The following is a 25,251-nucleotide window of genomic DNA, read 5'->3' on the forward strand; positions in this document are numbered from 1 at the left end:
TTTCATTTGAAAACGTACAAAACACGTCAGAATAAAAATGCAGTCCACACAACATTTCTGGGCATTACTATGCAGTGTGTTTCACAAAGGAAAATGTTGAAAGCAAGAGGTAAAAGAAATGAATAAAATGCCACTCATACTACACCTTGAAATTTCTGAACTTTGGCTGCCCTGGCGTCTGCCACTCGTTTATCGTCATCAGATTCGCACATTTTCCCTTCGTCTTCTTCTGGACAACTTTGGAATAGAAAGTTGGCACAAATGCAGATGTATAATACAGCATAAAAACCATGAAATACAATTGTATGACTTTATAGGATGTAACTGATATGTCCCCTAAAGAAAGCAAGATCCATGTTTGAACTGGGAAGCTTTATCTCTGATAAATGTATTGTATACTCACTAGTATATTTACGTGCATTTATTGGGCTGTGCTAAGGATCTTAGTTTTTTATTAATTACAGCATCTCCAGCTGCTTTGTATAGACAGGAGGCCCAGATTTATTGGTTGATAAGATGTTCCCCTAAACACGTGTACAATAGTTTTTCAATACACATGCATGGTATGAATTATCTCCGATAACTCATGTAACTGTTGATGATAATGTTTTGAGATCGTTATGTTGTTATCAATCTATTTTCTAATCAATATGCTTTAGCAAATTGGCCAATGGAGGAGCAAAAAGTGTAGCGATACACATTGTAAAAAGACATGTAAATGTCACATCTGGGTTCCTTCTTGGTCTTGAATGAAATAATAAAAACACAGTGTAATCTCTGCTTCCAGTGGCCTGCAATGCATAACCCTCTGCCAGCGAAGGGATTAAGAGCATGTTACCTCTGTACTGCCTCCTGGATCTGTCTCATCCAAGCATTGCGCTCTTCTTTGGAACTTGCATGAATTTCGTACATCTCAGGGCCAGCAGATGAAGCGCTTATCAAAAACATCCCTCGTTCCTCATTGGCTACTTCTCTTACAATCAGTTTTTGAAGACATATAACTGGAGGTTTCTGATCCTTCATTAAACATTGAAACAAACATAAGTCATAATTAATCTCTCTCGCACGTGCAAGAAGTTAGTATAAAAATAAGGTATTCGTATCTAACATTGCAGTTGACTCTGTTCCAGCATCGGCTAATGCATTTCTATGTATGATTTCAATAATCCAAAGGTTGACCAAAGGTTCGCACATGGACTGAAACGTTGATGCTTGTAAGTTTTGTAATCTTTGGAAGACCAGAGGAGTTCCTCTTTTTCTATTTATGTATGATTTAATGCAGTGGTGCGCAAAGTGGGGTAAGCTGAATTTGTTTGGGGGGGGGGGGGGCGGGCAGTTGCAGAGGTCCCGCACTCTTCCCTCAGGCATTTAAATTAAATGCCGGGGTATCGCGTGAGGCCTCTGCAACTCACTTCCCAGGATTCTGCAGAGCTGGTAAGATGCGTTCCTATGCCAAAGAGGCGTCAAATGACGTCGCTGTGTCATGTGGAGTGACGTCACGCGTCCATCTCCATGGCATCTGGGTCACGTGACGTCATGCCACGTGCTCCCGCGGCGCCATTTGACGCCGTCAAACAAGGTGAGGGGGGGCGTGAAAGCGAGGGGGGAGCAGGCAGGGGGGCGCAGCTCAAAAAGTTTGTGCTCCCCTGATTTAATGCAGGTGTATATCTATGTTTATTTTACATATCTTATATAGATAGAAGATAAAACATAAATACAACTACAACCAAGTTCTAGCAGAAGTCATAAGTCTTCTGAACAATCAACATTATTATGAAGAATCTATACAAAACATATATTTGTAAAGTTGTAGTCATTCAGTAAATTCAGTAATCTGGAGTCACTGCACAGCCCACCGTGAATATACTTCTTTTGCCTGAATGTCAGGTGTCAATGTTGGTACAAATATATATCCGTCTGACACAAAAAGCGTGTCCCTCCTCCCCTGAAGAGCTTTTCCGCCAGTGTCATTCATCCCTTTTCAGGACTACCACAAAAAGTAAACAGCCAAGTGTGTTCTGCTGGCACTGTGCACCCTCCCTCTCTCAATGACAAATGGTCTTTTCCTGCTAAGGGACTTACTGCCCTCTATACATGGCACTATGCCGATAAGCAGAGTTCAATAGCGTTATGCACGACTTCCGTGGCCACATCCCGGCTGCAAGCAAGTGTTCTCTGTCCTAGGCACAGCCTCTTTAGGGAGTTTAAATTTCTCTCCTCTAATCATTTAGAATGCCAAGAGAAAGTGCAGTGCAGCAGGCATAGTTCCACACAGATTTCCTCATAGGGTTTGTCTTCCAGTACTGGGTTGGAAGACGTAACAATCTTCTTTTTTATGTTATGGTATGTATGATATATATATATATATATATATATATATATATATATATATATATATATATATGTATGTATGTATGTGTGTGTATATATATATATATATATATATATATATATATATATATATATATATATATATATAGACCATACGATACCGGTTGCAACACGACATCAAGGGACAGCACGCAGGTAAGTAAATCAAAAATGTTCTATATTTGATAGAAAACACAAAAACCGACGTTTCGGTCCCCCAGTGGGACCTTTCTCAAGGTGGTGCAATTGAATGCAGTGCACAATACATATATATACCCCAAACCCCAGTGCAATTCAACAAAACCAATCACAGTTAATTAGCCTCACCTGACTATGTGACATGCATCCACAGTATCAGCAGGTAAAGAGCATCCATTTTGAATATATTAACTCTATATTTGTTTACCTGATATGTGTTTAGGCATGCGCAAAAAGGCTCAGGAATTGCATAATGTTACTGCTGAGAGACTACATAAGTCTGCCAGACCCAGCGATATCTTGGATAACCGGAGAGAGTGCGCATGGGCTAAACTGATCTGGAGCTGATACCTGGATAGATTAACTATTTCAGGGACGTGCAAAATACACATTGTAACTGCAAGTTAAGCGAAACATGTGAAACACCTGATGTGCTCACCATAAATGTGCAAAAAAATGTGAGGGATTAAAACATATATACACACGTGTGGATGACGTGGCTGACTGGAATCTAGGACAATATATAAATGCTGAAAGCACTCAGCCATATAACGCCTAATGCATAGTGTAAGAAATGATAATGCAATAATGACTCTATGCATCATGTCAGGAAGCGACACCTTAAAAAACCAACAAAAATACATAATGCAGACAATGTCAAATAGAGAAACTGGTAATAAATTAGAATACATGCTGTGTCACACTCTCAGCAAACATTGCTACAGGTGGCTCTTGACTAAAAGGGACCTGAGGTATCTGACACACTGTAATGCACCAGCATACATAAAAAGTGAAATCGTGCATCAAAGCATAATAATTTGCACAAACAAAAAAGACAGTATCATCAAAGCATAATAATTTGCACAAACAATATAAAAAAAAATATCTCTTCCCATGAGCGCTATAGGCCATGTCTGTACATACTGTGCTATATGTATGCACACACAGCTGTCTCTCACACATACTTATACTCCTTGTTTTTCCATCCCTATACACCAATAGGAACCAAATAGTATCCACACACACCTTTTGTAAAGCACTGTATATACTGTGGGCTCTCCATTCATGTTAATTCACACTGATACACATACACACTCTTTCATCACTTGCTTTCAGGAACCTTTTGACACCTCCAGCCATAAAACACATCCACACCGGGGGAAGGACAAGCACAGATAACATTCCAATAGACACTGTTTATAGTATAGCTTTTGCTTGCTTCATTCATTGTAACATCGCCGGAAGAAGAGATCAGTGTATCTCGAAAGCTCGCACAAATAAAAGCATTTAGTTAGCCACAGAACGGTATCATCTATTTATTTTTTGATTATATATATATATATATATATATATATATATATATATATATATATATATATATGTATATGAAAAAGAGAAGACAGCGCACGTCCCATAGCATAAAATTGTACATTTATTGGAAAGGAAGGGAGGGGGGAAGGGAGTGGGGGTGAAAATTCACTCCCAAAGGTAAGTATAAAACAGGCAATTTGTGATATATATCACCGCCAATCTGGTCAGTCAGCATCCAGGATCCGCAGTCCAACTCTCACTTGAAGCTGCGGGAAGATGGTAGCTGGTGCAGGACTCCAGAGGCTCCTTCCGGCAAACAAATTCAGTCTTTTGGAGTTCAAAGAGTGTCTCCTGTAGCTGGCCGCAATGTTGATCCGCGCTCGATGCGGCCCGTCATGCGCATGCGTGGTGACGTAATACCGCTCCCTGACGCGTTTCGTCACGTAACTGCGACTTTCTCAAAGGGGTATATATATATATATATATATATATATATATATATATATATGTATGTATGTATGTACGTACGTACATATATAATATATAATGTGTGTGACAGCCGGCACTCCAATGGCAAGTCATGCAGGTAAGTGCACATCCCATAAACAATAGATAAATATACGATACTATTCAAAAACTAAATTAAAGGTCAGCACTCAGGTAAGTCAAGTAGATAAGTAGATATTTTTAAATAGCGAAGCGTCGGTTTTTTGTGCCCTGTTGTGTACACCGGGATCGCGAAATGGCCGCCGTGCGAGGACTTAAAAAGTTAATATAATAGATTTAAAAGAATATCAAGCGTTTAAATGTACTGTTTGTATCTCTGTTATTGGTGGTTGCATAAATGTGGGACTATTTAAACTGTCAGCCTGTGCTAGCCAATCCCCCCTGAGGAAGTCATATATGTGTGTGTGTATATATATATATATATATATATATATATTGTTCATATAATATAATGGGGAAATACAAGGTGAAATTTTGCACATTTAATCAATTGCTATCAAATATCCTTAATTCTTTACCTACGTACAAACACGAAAATTGGAAGGCTGTATGCAGTGAGCACAGACTGTATGGGTGAGTACAGACTCCTGTACAAGATTTCTGTCTGCCATGTTGCAGCAGGCTAAAAAAATACACACCTGGGTCCATGCGTATTAAAGCCCAAGTCTCAGCATGATTACTAGTTAGCAGACTAACATCCACCTTTTCCCATCACCTTCATCACTCTACTGCCTAGTATGATCTAATTCAATACAGTGCTACCAAATCTTTCATTGTCTCACCTACATGCACATTCAATAAGAGACACAAGGCTATATTTACTAAATGGTGCTAAACCAAGAAACACCTAACAGGCTCATTCAAGTGAAGGGGCCACAAGATGTCTTAAAGTGCAGTTAAATTTCTTATAGGTAGCACCGCTTAGTAAATACAACACTGTACGGGCAAGAATTAATGTTAGCAGCTCTCATTTTTTAAATAAGCCAAATAAAGAGGTTGGGGTCTGTATTTCAATGTAAGAGAGAAGCATTTTCGGGAGGTTATGTGTCAAAGTCATCCAACTGCAGAACTTGTGCAAAAGATACAGATGGAGTATCATTTATTTGGAATTCGGCTGCAAGGATCTTGTAGCTGACCGCGGCCCGATCACAGCTTCCCTATTCCCAAAAACTCAATAGACTAATTTCCCATAAGAATTAACACAGTGGGGGTCCATGCTTCTGAATGGGTCCCCTGCTGCTTTAATCCTACCGGGCCGCAACAGTCTGGAAGAGCTGCACAGTGAGAGCAGACAGAAGCAGTCCCTCTCTCTGTACAGCTCTAATAGGTGATCGCGCTGTTTTTTATTTTTAGCACATAGAATTAAAGCAGGGGAACTCCAGAGCTGAACCGCATTACTTTCAGGTCCGGGGATCCCCTGCTTCCTGAGGTATAGGCCTCCATATCGGGTGCCGGTAACTTCTGCAAGTTTAAATGTCCCGCGTCATGGCCCACGTGACTGGGACATTTAAACGTGCAGGAGGTACCAGCACCCCATACTGTCAGTGCCGTCTTAACGCATGGGCATGCTCGGCAGTTGCCCGGGGGCCCCAGGAGCATAGGGTGCCCATGCTAATCTATGCACAGACCAGAATTTAACACTAATTTTCCGATCACCCGCCTCAACATTCAAATCTCCCGCTAACTCGGTAGAAGGAGAAAAATTACGACTTGTAGCGGAGAGTTGGCATGTCTGCATTCGCAAGAGAAATGTTGCAGTTTTTATTGCTTGCAATGTTATGGAAGCAGAATATTGTAACTATAAATTTATTTTATCGATAATTTACATTTTTATTCCTGTGAGTGGTTGTGTAGGCAGGGCCCAGTGCACTGCTTTGCCCAGGGGCCTATAATGCTGTTAAGACGGCCCTGCATACTGGGGCTTGTACCTCAGGAAGCAGGTGGTCCCCGGACCTGAAAATAATGTGGTTCAGCTCCTGAGACCCCCTGCTTTAATTCTGTGTACTAAAAAAAAAATTAAATTAAATTAGAGCTTCATTACCTTAGTGGCTAACCACTAAGGTAATGAAGGGATTAAACACCAATACCCACTTTGTTGCTGGTAGAGAGGGTGAGTGAAGGGCGTAGTTGCCCCAGGTTGGGTGGTTAGGTGTCTGGAGACACCCGGCTTCAATCCTACAGTATGTACTAAAAATAAAAACAATGCGACCGCTGGTTAAAGCTGTGCACAGAGAAGGACCGCTTCTCTCTGCGCAGTTCATCTTGACTGGTGGCGACCTGGTAGGATTAACGCAACGTGAGTCCCATTCAAAAGCAGGGATCCCCACTGTGTTAATCCTTATGGGAAGCTGAATCGTGGCTCACCTGTATGACCAGGTTTATCAAAAGAAAACACCACTGCTTTCTATGTTTTGTCTAATTTCGGGGTACATCTGGTGCCTCCACCACATATTGGCCAAGTTTTTCAGCTATAGTAGGAGACTTTGATAGATAGGCTTGTAACAGGGACTTATCCCTGTTTAAGAAAAACTGCCTCTAAATCCAGCAGGAGGCTCCAGCTGGCTAATTAGAACTCTGAGAAAAAGCCTCATGTGAGAAAAAGAGGGGGGATTTTCCTTAGCACATCACGGTGCTGACATGAGGAGAGAGTCTTGAAGCACACAGCAGGACTGTGTGCTAACAGCAAGACACGAGGGAACCAGACCTCTATGCCTGGACACAGAGATTTCCTTAGCACACAAGGGTGCTGAGAGAGGAGAAAAAGGTCTGAGCAGAGGGATACTACGTCGCACACAAGGGTGCTGACCCAGGAGAGCATAGAGGCCTTTCACTACAGCAAGAAAAAACAAAAAAATATAAAAGCGCCGAATGGGTTTTAAGTTTGAATATCGGCAATGGAGCAAAAATAAAAAAGCAAAAAACAAAAAACTAAAAAAGGTCATGTGACATGAACCAGTCCGGTGCAAGTGAGTGTTTGCTAATACTGAAGGTAAAGATAGGTGAAAGTAAAATAATCAAAGTAAAATAATCACAACCCGGTGGTGAGTGCAGCTTCTAATAAAAGGGAACCCCCCGTCCCTAGTATGACCGTTACAACAAAAAAGAAAAAAATATGAAGCGCAGACAGTGGGGGTTGTGATTAAACTAATGTACTTTAATAAAAGAACTTGTCCCAAGAAAACATCCTCTGGGACAACAATAATATCAATATATAAATGATAATAAAATAAAATAATTATATATAATGCTGGTTGAAAAGATATGCGGTAACACTTGATCAGTCTACAGGGGATTGAAAACGGGAATTGCCCGATGTGAAAGTCTTAGTCCTGTAGGTAGTGCACTGCCCGGGCAGGTATTAGTGAAGAGGGGTACCCCAGGGTTGAGACAATGTTGGAAAAGCTCACCCTTTGAATCTTGTAGATCCTTGATGGTCCTGTTTTCCCTCAGAGCACGAAAAAACTGCTCCGGTGCACACAGCTTGAATGTGCTGCACCTCGCGATACCACGCAGCCCTCCGGGTGTCCAGGTCTGATGTCACTTCCGGCTGTGACGCACAGACCCTTCCCGGTAGTCTCTGGGCTCCGTCTTTCAGCGCTACTTCTCCTGATGGTTGTAAATGACCATACGGACAGCGCAGCGGGTGGTATTAACCGCTCCTCTCAAACGCACTCAATAGCAAGCAAACACTCTATTTGCTCCTCCTCCTACGCGTTTCACCAAAAGGCTTCGTCAGGGATAAAGTCACACCATGCTCCTTCATAATTTATAGCTCAGTTGATTGCAATCGTTTAAATGCCCAATTAATGGCTCATTGATTTTGAACTTAAATTCACATAGGTACCACTAATGGTACAGAATGGTGCAAACAGTAAATATGGCTGGCTCATGTCACATCATAAAAACAAAAAATAAAAAAAAAAACACAAAAAAAGAACACACACAAAGTTTATAAACAATACTTAACAACTTATAAGTGCATATAAGTGTATTTAAAATAAGCATTTGGATTGAATTGATATTAAAATTGATATTTGACAATTAATAGTACAATAAAATGAACTGAATATATTCCTTAATAATTTAAATAATAATGGTCACTGTTGGACACCAACATTCAATGGTAAATAAATATTGGTTTCTCTTATAATATACATTTTCCATTATATAGTTTAAATTTGTTATTAATTTTCAGTGTTCAGGTTTATATATTGGCTGGATTGTTACAACACATTGAAGGTTCAAAATAAATAGACAGAGAAATAATACATAGGTTATATTTCTACATAGATTAAATGAAATGAATCATTCTGGAACTGTTATATATATAGTCTATTATTCTTAAAAATACATAATTGAAGGTTCATACTACAAATTTTATCGAATAGAATGATTACACACATAGATACAATAAATCAATACATAGTCTTTATGACAAAAAATTTTAATAATTATTTTATGTTTAAAAATATATATTTGATATAAAATTTATAAAAAATAATAAAATAAAATATAAAAGTGGTGTCAGCTCTATTTTTCACCTCTATTATTTTTCACCTTTTATTTATATTATTAATTCATTATTTTTATTATTATTTTTATTTTTTATATTTAATTTTTAATCTCTAATCTTATTTTTAATCTTTAAACTTTCTTGTCATATATAGGCTTTGGTTGACAGACATCAAACTAGTGGAAAGCTAAAAGATCCAGTTCTTCGTTCAGACCTACTGGACTCATCGTTTGTAATTTAAATATCCAGTAGGTCTCCTGTTTCCTAAGTTTTAGAAGTCTGTCACCCCTTAGAGTTGTATGGCTGATGTGTTCAATGCCCACAATCGATAAACCTCCTACATCTTTGTTGTGGACCGTTAAAAAATGGCGAGAGACCCCATGTCCAAGAAAACCCCTTAGAATGTTCCTCCTATGCTCAGTGAAACGTTCCTTTAGGCTTCTCTTCGTCCGGCCTATATAGTAAAGGCCGCAGGGACAACTTAGCAGATAGACAACGTATGTTGTATTACAGTTAATAAACTGTTTTATTTTGAATTTCTCTCCCGTGACATTTGATGTATATTCAGTACACTTATTTTTAATGTGTTTGCAGGTTAGACAATTTGTACGCCCACACTTATAGCAGCCACTTGGGCATGATGGTAACCACGTTGTTTGTTCAGTTCCTAATGCATTCTGATTGGTTTTATTTTGTTTTAAAACTGTAGGGGCTAAGACATTCTTAAGGTTTCTTGCTCTTCTAAAAACAATCCCTGGTCTGTTTTTTAATGTCTTACCTATGACCGGGTCATTTAAAATAATACCCCAATGTTTAGTGAGAATCTTCTTAATTTCATTACTGGCCCCAGTGTATTTTGTAATGAATAAACATTCGTCTTTATCTTTATCTTTGTAATCTGCGGTTGGCTGAAAGTCTATTTGATTGGGGAATTCCTTATTGTTATTATTTTTATTAGAATTTTGATTTTCTTGTATTAAGCTCAATCTATTTTGCCCCTTCACCTTTAAAAATGCTGCATCCAGTTTATCTTTGCTATACCCTTTTGCTAAAAATTTCTGGAAGAGTACTTCTGATTGTTCAATAAAATCTGAGTCTTTTGAACAATTTCTAAAAATTCTTAAAAATTGCCCATAGGGTATGTTGTTGATCCAAGCTTTTGAATGATTACTTGTCCGCTCTAGATAACTATTGGCATCTACTTGTTTAAAAAATGTTTTAGTTAAAATTTTGTCACCTTCACTAAATAAAATTAAATCTAAAAAATTAATGGTGACCGGATGATGCTCATGTGTAAATATTAAATTCAATTCATTTTTATTCAAATAGTTAAAAAATCCTAAAAGTTCCTCTTGGGTACCCTTCCATATTATTAAAAGGTCATCTATAAACCGTTTGTAAAAATAGATGTTGTTAAAAAAAGGATTGTTCTGCCAGATGTTCTCTATCTCCCATTTGCCCATAAAAAGGTTAGCAAAACTGGGGGCATATTTTGTCCCCATTGCTGTTCCGATTTTCTGAATATAAAATTTATTATCAAATAAAAAATAATTGTTTTTTAAAATAAAATCAATGCTTTTAAGTATGAACGAACGTTGCTCATTACTCATAGAGGGGTCTTTTTGTAGGAAATAGTCTACTGCTTCTATTCCTTTTTCATGGATAATGCTCGTGTAAAGAGCAGTAACATCACAAGTAACCCATATGAGGTCATCAGCCCATTTCATGTTCATCAATAGATCTAAAATGTGTTTTGTGTCCCTCGTGTATGATTGCAAATTTTTTACGTGTTTTTGGAGGTAAGAATCCACAAATTCAGACAAATTTGAAGTAAGAGAATTTATCCCTGAAATAATCGGGCGACCAGGTGGGTTGATTAGACTCTTATGGATCTTTGGTAAGTGATACATTATTGGTGTACTAGGATTTTCCACATAAAGGAATTTAAACTCTGCTTTGTTTAGTACACCTTGTTGCTTCCCATCTTTTAATAAATGCATGAGGTTTTTTTGGAAAATTATCAGTGGATCTGTTTTGAGGCTTGAGTATGACTCACCATCTCCCAAAATTCTACAGGCCTCTAACACATAGTCAGTTCTGTCCTGTATCACTATCCCACCGCCTTTATCAGCTTGGCGGATAACGATATTATGGTTATTTTTCAAATCAGCAACTGCTTCAATCTCAATGGGTGTTAGGTTAGATCTTGTTTTAGGGGGATGCTCACAGAGGATCTCCAAATCTTTTAAAACAAGGTCAAAAAATACCTCTACATTAGGACCCTTTGATTGGGTTGGATTAAAATTAGATCTTGGTTTAAAGTTGGAGTGTATCGTTACGTTTTGATCCCCAGATCCGTTCAACAGTAAATTTGTTCCTGAAGGCCCCTCATTTTCCTCAAGCAGTGCGACCATTGATGCTAAACATTCTTTTTCTTTATTCTGCATAGAACTGTCATATATAGGGACATTCTTAGTACCATTCTTTAAAAAATGGCGTTTCAATGTTAGCTTTCTTGTAAATCTATGTAGGTCGATGAATAGATCGAATAAATTTGGTCTACTAGTTGGGGCAAAAGAGAGGCCTTTCTCTAGTACTCTATTCTGATCTAAAGTGAGTGGAAAGCTGGACAAATTGAAAATACTTCCCTTCTTAGATTCCCTGGCTATTTTATATTGTCTCTTTCTTTGAACCTCCTTGCCCCCTCTGCTACCTCTTTTTCTAGTTTTTTCAGGTCTTTCTGTGTCTGTACTAGTTGTTTTTTTCTCTTTTCTAGAAGTAGCATCTCTTTCTCCCGAGCTTCTTTTAAATCTGGATCTTTTTTCTGTTTTAGCTTTTGATGCTCTAGGTTCTTTCCGCTCCTTCCTTTCTCTAAAAAAGACCCACTAGGCGTATTCCTGAAACTTTCTAGGAAACCTGACCTTGTCTTAGGTCTTGCTCCTAGATTCCCTTCAATGTGTGAGACCTCGTTAATTCTAAATGTATCTGATGCTGGTCTAAATGAATCATGGCCTAAATCTTTAGGCGTTGAGTAACCTCCCCTATTGGGTACTCCCGAATTCATATTTGAGGGTCTATGGTTGGGTTTCTCATTTTCCTTGATTTTAGATTTTTGTGGGACAACAAACTTCCTCCCTGAATCAGGGGTTTTTTTTTGTGATCCTCCAGTAACGAGATTGACACTTTCATAGGATGTTTGATATGACCTAGCCCGAGTCTGATTAGGATTCTTATTCTTGGGTCTAAATTTCTCATTTTTCTCATATTTCTTTGCCCAATTCCTTTGTTTGTTTGTGGAATAATCTATATAATCTCTTTCAAATTTTTTATTTTTAGATGATATTAATTCTTCCTCAAATCTCTCAAGTGTCAGATCTGTACTTTCAGATAAATCATTAAATTCCATTGTATCACTAAACAATTTTAATTCACTCTGAAGTTGGTCTATTTCCTCAGCTAAATTTTCCAAAACCTTTTCCCTATATGTAATGAGTAATCTCATCAGTGCAAAGGTACTAACATCCAAAATTTCATTCCAAGATTTTGTAAAATCTTGGTCTTCAAATGTAGGATCTTTTAGAAGCCTTAGGCCTCTTGGAGCCCTACCTTCTTGTAAATATTTTTTGAGGAAATATACATCCCACCAATGGCGAGCCTCCAGTTTCAGGAGGTTCTCTAATCTGACAAACTCAGACGAGAGATCACACACATCTTCTTCTACAATTGTTGTTGTATTGATGCGTTTTTCGCCAATGAGATGTCTATTCCTCCTATTCAATCTATCGCTTCCTGTTCTGAAGCTTGCCATTGGTCAATGGGATCTTGGCAGATAAATTTATATACAAAAATACTTTAAACAATCACAGTTATAAAAACAAATATATAATGTTCCAATTGGAACAAAGAACCAAATATTCAAAATTAGCAACCCATAAGGCAGCTCTTGAGGTGTGGAATTAACAACAAGAAAAAACAAAAAAATATAAAAGCGCCGAATGGGTTTTAAGTTTGAATATCGGCAATGGAGCAAAAATAAAAAAGCAAAAAACAAAAAACTAAAAAAGGTCATGTGACATGAACCAGTCCGGTGCAAGTGAGTGTTTGCTAATACTGAAGGTAAAGATAGGTGAAAGTAAAATAATCAAAGTAAAATAATCACAACCCGGTGGTGAGTGCAGCTTCTAATAAAAGGGAACCCCCCGTCCCTAGTATGACCGTTACAACAAAAAAGAAAAAAATATGAAGCGCAGACAGTGGGGGTTGTGATTAAACTAATGTACTTTAATAAAAGAACTTGTCCCAAGAAAACATCCTCTGAACAAACAACGTGGTTACCATCATGCCCAAGTGGCTGCTATAAGTGTGGGCGTACAAATTGTCTAACCTGCAAACACATTAAAAATAAGTGTACTGAATATACATCAAATGTCACGGGAGAGAAATTCAAAATAAAACAGTTTATTAACTGTAATACAACATACGTTGTCTATCTGCTAAGTTGTCCCTGCGGCCTTTACTATATAGGCCGGACGAAGAGAAGCCTAAAGGAACGTTTCACTGAGCATAGGAGGAACATTCTAAGGGGTTTTCTTGGACATGGGGTCTCTCGCCATTTTTTAACGGTCCACAACAAAGATGTAGGAGGTTTATCGATTGTGGGCATTGAACACATCAGCCATACAACTCTAAGGGGTGACAGACGTCTAAAACTTAGGAAACAGGAGACCTACTGGATATTTAAATTACAAACGATGAGTCCAGTAGGTCTGAACGAAGAACTGGATCTTTTAGCTTTCCACTAGTTTGATGTCTGTCAACCAAAGCCTATATATGACAAGAAAGTTTAAAGATTAAAAATAAGATTAGAGATTAAAAATTAAATATAAAAAATAAAAATAATAATAAAAATAATGAATTAATAATATAAATAAAAGGTGAAAAATAATAGAGGTGAAAAATAATAGAGCTGACACCACTTTTATATTTTATTTTATTATTTTTTATAAATTTTATATCAAATATATATTTTTAAACATAAAATAATTATTAAAATTTTTTGTCATAAAGACTATGTATTGATTTATTGTATCTATGTGTGTAATCATTCTATTCGATAAAATTTGTAGTATGAACCTTCAATTATGTATTTTTAAGAATAATAGACTATATATATAACAGTTCCAGAATGATTCATTTCATTTAATCTATGTAGAAATATAACCTATGTATTATTTCTCTGTCTATTTATTTTGAACCTTCAATGTGTTGTAACAATCCAGCCAATATATAAACCTGAACACTGAAAATTAATAACAAATTTAAACTATATAATGGAAAATGTATATTATAAGAGAAACCAATATTTATTTACCATTGAATGTTGGTGTCCAACAGTGACCATTATTATTTAAATTATTAAGGAATATATTCAGTTCATTTTATTGTACTATTAATTGTCAAATATCAATTTTAATATCAATTCAATCCAAATGCTTATTTTAAATACACTTATATGCACTTATAAGTTGTTAAGTATTGTTTATAAACTTTGTGTGTGTTCTTTTTTTGTGTTTTTTTTTATTTTTTGTTTTTATGATGTGACATGAGCCAGCCATATTTACTGTTTGCACCATTCTGTACCATTAGTGGTACCTATGTGAATTTAAGTTCAAAATCAATGAGCCATTAATTGGGCATTTAAACGATTGCAATCAACTGAGCTATAAATTATGAAGGAGCATGGTGTGACTTTATCCCTGACGAAGCCTTTTGGTGAAACGCGTAGGAGGAGGAGCAAATAGAGTGTTTGCTTGCTATTGAGTGCGTTTGAGAGAAGCGGTTAATACCACCCGCTGCGCTGTCCGTATGGTCATTTACAACCATCAGGAGAAGTAGCGCTGAAAGACGGAGCCCAGAGACTACCGGGAAGGGTCTGTGCGTCACAGCCGGAAGTGACATCAGACCTGGACACCCGGAGGGCTGCGTGGTATCGCGAGGTGCAGCACATTCAAGCTGTGTGCACCGGAGCAGTTTTTTCGTGCTCTGAGGGAAAACAGGACCATCAAGGATCTACAAGATTCAAAGGGTGAGCTTTTCCAACATTGTCTCAACCCTGGGGTACCCCTCTTCACTAATACCTGCCCGGGCAGTGCACTACCTACAGGACTAAGACTTTCACATCGGGCAATTCCCGTTTTCAATCCCCTGTAGACTGATCAAGTGTTACCGCATATCTTTTCAACCAGCATTATATATAATTATTTTATTTTATTATCATTTATATATTGATATTATTGTTGTCCCAGAGGATGTTTTCTTGGGACAAGTTCTTTTATTAAAGTACATTAGTTTAATCACAACCCCCACTGTCTGCGCTTCATATTTTTTTCTTTTTTGTTGTAACTTTCACTACAGCAACAGAAACAGATAAGAGACTTTCTTGTTGGACAGTTGTATGAATACATGTTTGGGGTAGTAACCAGCTTAGCTTAGCTAGCCATCCAGTTAGAAAAGGCTAGAGTAAATGTTTTGTTATTCTCCAAAGTGGAGTAGGCCTTTATTTTGTTTCTTTTTGTGTGTGTTTGCCTTGTTAAAGGAACAGGCTCAACAAAGCCAGGATTTAATTTCACCCTAATCAGTCTCCATTAAATGTACCTCTGCACACATCTCTTACAGCGCGTATGCAATAAAGTGCAACAGTGATGATTTGTTACAACCATGTGGAAACACTAATTCACTGGGTTCTGCACTGTTGTAGAAGCCCCGGCACCTTCTCAGACTTTTTTAAGTGCTTACTCAACCAGTTCAGTCCCTTGAGTTCAGTGAAAAAAGCATATTCATTCTAGAAGTAGGAGTTCAGAACATGCAGTATTGCTTTAAAAACTTACCACAGCAGCAAAAACATATTTTTGATCCTTTTCTTGAAGAAACAGCAACACATCAGTTAAAAGAAGTGCTTGAATATCTATATAAAAAAAAAAGGATGATATGGTTTGTTTTTCAGTCTAAAAATTATTCCTACAAATTCAATTATAATGTTTGACATACGGAAACCATTTACAACACAAATTCATATTTTAAGACCTTTAAGTAACCTTACTAAAATGAAATGAAACGGTCACTCAGCCAGACAGTCAAGCTATAGAAAAATTGCACTTCTGTAACCTGCCATTTTGACATATGCTTTATTCTTCATCCTTAGCAATCACAACATATTTAAATAGCACTCCCAATCATATAATCTCATCAAATGGTTATTTCCATACATTAGCCCTTTTTAGTTTTGTACGTTCTTCATAAAAGACATTCTCATGCTGAATCCGCAACCTCCATGGGTGTTATCTCTTGTTTTCAAGAGACTACAGATGAGACAGATGTCAAGGCATCCCCAACCATTTTCCTGCAGATGCATGGGCAGAGATGGGACATTTTCACTTGATCACAAAAAACCCTCACACTTGCTTTTGGACCAAAAGGTGCTGACCCTGTGTAACTTCATTCTCAGAGCACTGCCTTCCTAACATGTGACAAAAGAAGACACATAAACATATAAAACTTTTCATGTTAATATATACTTATAGGGATAGACATCCTGGATAGAAATATAAAGATATAAAAGTATAAAACCCCGGATTCACATTTTATCTTTAAATGTTCAATATCTTTTAGCATTAAAATTTTCGAGTAGTAAATTGCTCTTGGTTTCTCGTTGAGGCTTAATGTCCTTTGCGTCTATAACCAAGCAACAGAAAAAACAGTTCTTCTAAATCTTTGTGCCAAGGCCCTCTCATCCATCGCTGGGATTCTCACTCCGTGTATTCACCGGTTTCGTCCGATCAGCTTTAGCAAACCTGCACCTGAAAAGCAGGCAGCCGACTCCAAACCAGGGGAGCGCAAACTTTTTTAGCGGCACCCCCATGTCTGCTCCTCCTCAGTCTCGCACCCCCCTCCACTTGTTAGGCAGCATCAAATGACGCCGCGGGGTCACGTGGCCCCATTGCCATGGAGACTGACGTGTGACGTCCCTCCGCATGACACCGCAGCGTCATTTGATGCCGCGTTGCCATGGCGATAGCCACAGCAAATCTCCAGAATCATGGTAAGTGAGTTGCAGAGGCCTCACGCGATCCCCCGGCATTTAATTTAAATGCCTCGGGGAAGAGTGCAGAGTGTAATAAATTGGTATATGGTGAAATGGGTGCTCCAGAGATGGTGGAACCTCAAACATAAATGTCCATAATAATTGAGCAGGACTGACGGGCAGAATAAATGACAGAGTGGGTATAAAGATGAACTGTGATGTGTGAGTCTCCTGAAGGTGACAAATAGGAATGTTAAAAAGTACCCTAAAGTGACCTCAGTGGAGACCTCACGGTGTAATCGATAGTACTCATCTATAGAGATCACAATTAAATAATGAAATAAATCTTACCCACTCCATCTGTCCTTAAAAGTCCTGCTTGGTACATCCAAATGGCGTGCAGTCTGTAAGGAGTAGTTCAGCGAGAGAAGAAAAAAGCAAAAACAGTGCACTGCCAGGGAGTCAGGTGGTGGAAAAGTATAAAAATCTATTTATTCAGTAACACTCAAAAAACATGACCCCAATTCGGTGAGACAAAAACTCCTACGCGTTTCGGACCATAAGGGTCCTTTATCAAGAAGTATGTGGGGGTAGGAGCAAGGGGTCCCTTTTTATACACCATGTAACTCACAAATAACCAATCACAACTTTCAAAATTGGCAACAAAATCGTCCGTGCGCCAGTCTGACGTTATGCATGTCAGCCCTGCGTGTCACGTCCATAAGGAACTGGATCGCGCATGCTCGGGCAGCACCTCCTCGCAGATGCCAGATCGCGCTGTCTAACCCGGCAAGGCTAGCATGGTGATGACTGGATGGTGGGAGGAGGGAGTCTCCACCCCCAGGGGAGGGCCTAGGCGCACCTATGTGGCCAAGTGAAAGCACAAGAGCCTAACAGAGACCAGGCTGCTGTGCTCATCTATCCAGCCCAATCGGCAAAGCAACCAGAGGACCAACTCCACAACGGAGCGCACCCCCCCCCTAAAAACACAAACCCACATATAAATCCCAACAGGATTAATAAAAAATGGCCACTATGTAAATGAAACATACATAAAGGGGAACTACCCCCAAAACGGAATACAATAACTATAGCATAATATATGCTCATAAACCGCTTAGCCAAGGTCCCATTGCCCCATCCCTCCAAAACAGACAACTACAATTTTATATAACATAAGCAAACATACATCGGTCCGTTAACATCTCCTAGCACCTAAGAAAACACATCATATTTATGGAGGAAAACGGACCTAATAATGACACAAACAAGTTAAAAAACATAAAGTGGAATATATAAAACTATATAATTATTCCACTCTTATTCATAAATCACCCATATGGGGTAAATAGCAGGAAAAATAGGCATGATTACAAATATATCTTGGATTATATCTCAAGATCTATTAATGATAATAAAATAAACTAGCAGGTGTTCAGAACATTTTTTCAAAACATTTTTTCAAAGCATGTAACTGATAAGAAACATATATGAATATGTATAACCCAAGAGGAAAAAGGGGGGGGAGGGGGGAACGGGGGGGGGGGGTACACAACAAAATAAGAAAGTGAGGGAAGGAGGGGGAGTAAGGGGAAAAAAGGAAGAGAGGGAGAGGAAAAGGGAAGGGAGAGGAAAAGGGAAGGGAGGGGGTTGTGGGGAGGGGAAGGAAGGGGGGGAGAGGGTTGTGGGGAGGGGAAGGGAGGGGAAGGAAGAGGGAGGGGGAAGGGGGAAAGTAAAAGGGGGGAAGGAAAAAGGGGACGGAAAAAAAATCCTCTTATGGATAATTGAAATTCATATCACATTTATTCGACATACATATTGGGTTGTGAAACACTGTTTCTCCCCTCCTTCACAACAAAAGCACTATCCTACGACCAAGACGCATATCAGAATATATATAAATAACCAATGATGACAACCATAGAAGATAGAAACTGAAAAAACAACTATATCCCTTATATTCTTATTATAAAACACCTTATCTAGAGACTTACTGTTTCAAAAAATGACTGAAATTCCATTCAATGTTAAGACCGCAGGGAGCCCATGTCTTAAGCATAAAAATCCAATAAGGTTCCCTGCGGTCCAACAAATTGAGCCTGTCTCCTCCCCTCTCCTGTGAGAACACTCTCTCAATACCTTTAATCGTCAATGCTTTGGTCCCCCCTTCCCTACACTCCGTAAAGTGTTTGGACACCGGGTGAGAACAATCCTGTTTTTTGATCAATCTAAGGTGTTCCATGATCCTGACTTTCAAAGCTTGTGTTGTTCTTCCTACATAATTTGCCCCACAACGACATGTTAACAGATATATAACATATTGTGTGTTGCAGTTAATAAAGGAAGTAATAGGGAATGACTTAGTTGATTGGGAACCTGAGAATTGGGAAGAAGGTAGCATATAGCGACATATGCCACAACTTCCACATCTAAAGGAACCCTTTGTACAAAATGTATTAGAAATTCTCACCATACGGGAGGCTACATAACTGGGGGAGACATAAGAAGCAATGGTTTTAGCCTTTCTATATACAAAACGAGGCCCTTGTTTAACACATTTGTCTAAACTATGGTCCATTTTTAAAATGTCCCAATGTTTATGTATAATTTGTTGTACTTGTCTACTACATTTATTATATTGTGTGATCATTAAAGGTGTATCATCATGAATTAAGTCTGTCTGTTATCCTTACCCAAAGTTTTCTCTTTAGTATTAACTTTTGGGCGCACATTTTTTTGCCCTATAAATTGTCCCTTCGAAGGTGTATATCCCAACGTAGGAAGTAGGGACTGTCTGTCCAGTGTTCTTACTTCCTCTAGTGTTTGCTGTAACTCAGGACCATAATAACCTCTCTGCTGAAAACGCCTGGCCAACTCCCCAGACTGACGGACAAAACCCTCTACAGTAGAGCAGTTCCTCCTCAGTCTGAGGAATTGGATTTTGGGGATACCTTTGATGACCGCTTTAGGATGGCAGCTGTCCGCCCTGAGCAACATATTTCTAGAATTGGGTTTTCTGTAGACATCCGTTTGGATGTCTCTGTTAATATCAATAAAGAGTAAAGGTCCAAATAATGTATGTGGTGCCAGTTAAAGTCAAAAGTGAATATTAAATTATTAGGATTTTGATTAATGAAATAAAAAAATAAGTGGATAAATCACCTTCCCAAATCATAACCAAGTCGTCAATATAATGTTTGTAGAATGTGATATGTTTTCTTAACGGATTAGTGCTACTAAAAATAAACTGACTCCCACCACCCCATAAATAAATTAGCATACGTGGGTGCAAAACTTGTGCCCATGGCTGTCCCCTGCCGCTGTAAATAAAATTTGTGATCAAACAAAAAATAATTGTGAGTAAAAAATGAATCGAATCTAATATAAAAATGGTATGAAACAAATTATTATCTGGACCTTCCAAAAAGTGGCGAACAGCTGCCAATTCTTGGTCGTGTTTAATGACCGAATATAAAGAAGTAACGTCAAGGGTGACCCACAATGATTGTGGGCCCCACCTGACCCCCTTCAATTGAGTAATTAAATCCCCCGAGTCCAGCAGAAATGAGGGGAGACCCCTTGCAAATGGTTGCAGATATATATCAATGTATTTAGAAAGTCCATCTCCCAAAGATCCAATAGAGGAGACAATTGGTCTCCCCAGAGGGTCGACCAATGTCTTATGGATCTTTGGGAGATGGTAGAACACTGGAATTCTAGGATGTGGGTTCCATAAGAACACAATTTCGTCTTTACTAAGGACATTGGTGATTTGTCCTAACTCAATCAGATCTTTAAATGATTTTAAAAAGGTGTCAGTAGGGTCACCTGGTAGCTCAGAGTAGGTTGTAGCATCCCCAAGTTGGCGGTAGGCTTCCTTGAGGTATCTAGCCCTACTCTGAACCACCACCGCCCCAACCTTTATCCGCATTTTTTATTACAATCAAAGAGTTTTTTTGTAATGAATACATAGCTTGTCTTTCACTCTGACTTAAATTGTTCTCAACCTCCTGTGAAAATGAGAACCCTTCTGCCAACATCCGCAGATCTCTGATCACCAGATTTTCAAAAGTCGTTAGGTAAGGACTTTTAACAAACTGGGGGTAAAAGATTGACCCTCTTTTGGGGTTAGATTTCCAGGTACTGAATTCTGGGATATCAACCCCAGAGGGCTGATCTCCCAATTCCTCCCATAATTCATTGAGATCACTAATATCCTGAAAAAAATATGCCTCTCTAAAGGTCCCATCTTGACCCCTTTCATCAACTTCATCATTCTCCCCCAGGGAAGGCTCAGTAATGGAAAAATTAGGTTCTTCACTCAATAGTGAGGGAACAGTGTAATTATCATTTCTTCGATCTGCCTCAGTTGATAAAGCAAGTTTCTGAAAAAAGGATTTTAGTGTTAATTTGCGTACGAATTTATATACATCTATGGCAGTATTAAATAAATCAAACTCCATTGTTGGAGCATATTTCAGTCCTTTCCCCCAAAGCGAGAGTTCTGAGGGGGATATTTCGTAACCTGAAATATTGATAACATTCGTAGACTCCTCAGTTACGGCTTCTTCCTCTTGGTTGGCCTTTTGTAACCCTCTCTTCTTTTTCCCTCTTTGGGTTCTTTTTGTTTTGTTTTTTAAAAAGAGGGAAGTTTTTTTGTTGTTGTTGTTGATTAGAAAATTGCTGATTATCTGACGGCCCATCATGGTAAGATCTCGAGGTCCTTGTCTCTGCTGCTCGTTGGCCTGCTGTATCAGAGGTAATGAATGACTTATACCCAGATCTATCTGTTTGGGAGAAAGACACAGTGTGGGACAGAGTCTCTACGTCCGAAATATCAGTCCCCACTAGGTAAATCACTGCCCCTAGTTTTCAATATTGATTTACGAGGTGTGGATCGCATTGTTTTTTCTCTTTCACCATTTTTTGAGGGGGCCTGAAACGGACGTTCCCTGCTAGGGGTGATTCTCTGCCAACTGTAGATTTGTTTTCTTTCATAATCGGTACGATTTCTGTCATACTTAGTTTGTTTTTTAGCCATAATGTCCTTTTCTACCTTTTTGACGGTATCAGATAGTATCTTATCATAGCCTCTGAAACCGTCTAGATCTTGAAATTGTTGTAACTGGGTCTGTAGTTCTTTAACTTGAATTTTAACCCCTTTCTTTCTTTAGCTTTTTGTTCAATAATCAGCTCTATTAATTTGAACGAACATTGGTCCAATGTGGTAATCCACTGTTGTACAAAATGTGGGTCTACAAATCCAAAGGTGGGGGCCTTTTTTGATTCTTAATCCCCAATATGTATGCCGAATAAATGTGATATGAGTTGCAATTATCCGTAAGAGGATTTCTTTTTTTTTCCTTCCGTCCCCTTTTTCCTTCCCCCCTTTCCCTTTCCCCCTCCACCCCCCTCCCTCTTCTTTCCCCTCCCCACACCCCCCCCCCTTCCATTTTCCTCTCCCTCTCTTCCTTTTTTCCCCTTACTCCCCCTCCTTCCCTCACTTTCTTATTTTGTTGTGTCCCCCCCCTGTTCCCCTCTCACCCCCCCCCTTTTTCCTCTTGGGTTATACATATTCATATATGTTTCTTATCAGTTACATGCTTTGAAAAAATGTTTTGAAAAAATGTTCTGAACACCTGCTAGTTTATTTTATTATCATTAATAGATCTTGAGATATAATCCAAGATATATTTGTAATCATGCCTATTTTTCCTGCTATTTACCCCATATGGGTGATTTATGAATAAGAGTGGAATAATTATATAGTTTTATATATTCCACTTTGTTTTTTAACTTGTTTGTGTCATTATTAGGTCCGTTTTCCTCCATAAATATGATGTGTTTTCTAGGTGCTAGGAGATGTTAACGGACCGATGTATGTTTGCTTATGTTATATAAAATTGTAGTTGTCTGTTTTGGAGGGATGGGGCAATGGGACCTTGGCTAAGCGGTTTATGAGCATATATTATGCTATAGTTATTGTATTCCGTTTTGGGGGTAGTTCCCCTTTATGTATGTTTCATTTACATAGTGGCCTTTTTTTATTAATCCTGTTGGGATTTATATGTGGGTTTGTGTTTTTAGGGGGGGGGGGTGCGCCCCGTTGTGGAGTTGGTCCTCTGGTTGCTTTGCCGATTGGGCTGGATAGATGAGCACAGCAGCCTGGTCTCTGTTAGGCTGTTGTGCTTTCACTTGGCCACATAGGCGCGCCTAGGCCCTCCCCTGGGGGTGGAGACTCCCTCCTCCCACCACCCAGTCGTCACCATGCTAGCCTTGCCGGGTTACACAGCGCGATCTGGCGTCTGCGAGGAGGTGCTGCCCGAGCATGCGCGATCCAGTTCCTTATGGACATGACACGCAGGGCCGATTTTGGGGCCAATTTTGAAAGTTGTGATTGGTTATTTGTGAGTTACATGGTGTGTAAAAAGGGACCCCTTGCCCCTACCCCCCCATACTCCTTGATAAAGGACCCTTATGGTCTGAAACGCGTAGGAGTTTTTGTCTCACCCTATTGGGGTCATGTTTTTGAGTGTTACTGAATAAATAGATACTTTTCCACCACCTGACTCCTTTTCAGTGCACTATTTTTTCTTTTTTCTTCTCTCCCTGTAATAAATTGGAAAAAGTATAGAGGGAGACTGGTAGGAGAGCGGAAACAAATGAGGAAACAAATGTAGCTGCACATCCGGGATTCTTTCCCTGAGTTGCCGATGGTTGCCGAGCCACCGTTCAAGAAGATGGCCACAGACTTGCCGAGAGACCGTCAAAACCATTGTCAGTCTTGAATCTTTGGGCAACCGCACCCTCCCCCGATCGATCGTCATCTGTGTTATCTTCTCGGGGTCTTCGGTGCTGACCCGTACCTTCGCTAGGGGTCAGATCCAGTGTAAATAGAAAAGACGCTGATTCCTCGGGATAACGGAGGGAGACCTGTCTGACACTGTGGTTTACCACCTTTGCTCCCTGTTCTCTAGGTCTATACCATCCCTCCTAGCTCTTATCTCTTCACTAAAACGCAGGACTGTGTCGTCAGTATTTACCTGATTTTGGAGATAAATTTCCATTTTATTTCCAAGCTCCGTAGTTCTTTTAGCTAATAAAAAAACTTCTGCTTTAAATTCCTTTAATGCTCTATCCAGCGCTGACTGAAAACCCACTTACATTTCTTTCAACATGTTCTGGAGGTTCTGTTTGGTAATTACTGCATCTCCTTCTGCCATACTCTGCTCTCTGTCACCAACAGCTCTGTCACCAACAACTTACACTAAACCTAACCATGTCCATATAACAAAAACCAGACATTCAAGATTTTATTTTTTATCAAATTGAAAGCAACATTAATATACATGGTGGTAACTCAAGCACTAGGAAAAGGGAGTGGTGGTAGGGAGTGATCAACTAAAGGCCATACCAATTAACACATGACATAATCGATAATTATGAGTGGGTGCAAACTGTGAACTGAAAGTGAATCAGTTAAGTGGTGAGCTCACTAGACCGTGTGCTCAAAGAAAAAATCACTTAAATGCACACCACTGACAATTAGGATATAACTTTTAATAGTATAACTTAAAACATATATTACCGACTGTGAGTGTAACAGTAATTAAAAAAATCAAACTAACAATAATGAGACGAAATGCCAGTAATCCCTTCTTAATAAACACTCAGACACAGTGTAATACTTGTCAAGTGATAGGGATTTAATGGTTAAACTAGGTGTTGATGGGAATAACCAACAAAGAACAGAGGCAAAACTCAGTAATGCACCTATGAATAATGAGTTATCTAAACACCATAGTAGATACTAAGTTTAGGTCTAATAAGGTGCAACAGATTGCATCATTATATCATGCACAACCCTCTATTTTTCTTTGAGCACACTGTCTAGTGTGCTCACCACTTTACTTACTCAACACTAACCCAGTGTTTTTCAACCAGGGTTCCTAGGAACATTTTGTACCAAAAACAGAAGAATTTACAATGAGGCTGATCTCAAACACGCTATTAGAGAGGGTTGGGGTTCCTTATAATGCATCTGATCTCAGACGCACTATTAGAGAGAGTTGGGGTTCCTTACAAAGCATCTGATCTCAGACGCGCTGTTAGAGAGAGTTGGGGTTCCTTACAATGCATCTGATCTCAGACACGCTGTTGGAGAGGGTTGAGGTTTCTCAAAATTTCACATAGGGTTCCTTAACAAAAAAAAGGTTGGAACCCACTGCACTAGAGAATGTGTGTTCACACCCCAAAGACAGAAAAAAGTATA

The 25,251-nt window shown here is 38.9% G+C and overlaps 1 protein-coding gene across 6 annotated transcripts in view; it reads right to left on the reverse strand.

The window, feature by feature from the left end:
• The window catches only part of ARHGEF28 (Rho guanine nucleotide exchange factor 28), a 265,058-nt gene that overhangs the window by 24,813 nt on the left and 214,994 nt on the right, over positions 1-25,251 (reverse strand). For all 6 annotated transcript variants that reach the window (XM_075591696.1, XM_075591714.1, XM_075591705.1 and 3 more), the window contains 3 exons: positions 15,787-15,863; positions 839-1,017; positions 146-237 (listed from right to left, as the gene is read on the reverse strand). In XM_075591696.1, coding sequence (XP_075447811.1) covers positions 146-237; positions 839-1,017; positions 15,787-15,863 — 348 coding nt within the window. The remainder of the gene's footprint in view (positions 1-145; positions 238-838; positions 1,018-15,786; positions 15,864-25,251) is intronic.

The sequence above is a fragment of the Ascaphus truei genome, chromosome 1 (genome assembly GCF_040206685.1).
Source record: "Ascaphus truei isolate aAscTru1 chromosome 1, aAscTru1.hap1, whole genome shotgun sequence".
Classification (NCBI taxonomy): Eukaryota; Metazoa; Chordata; class Amphibia; order Anura; family Ascaphidae; genus Ascaphus; species Ascaphus truei.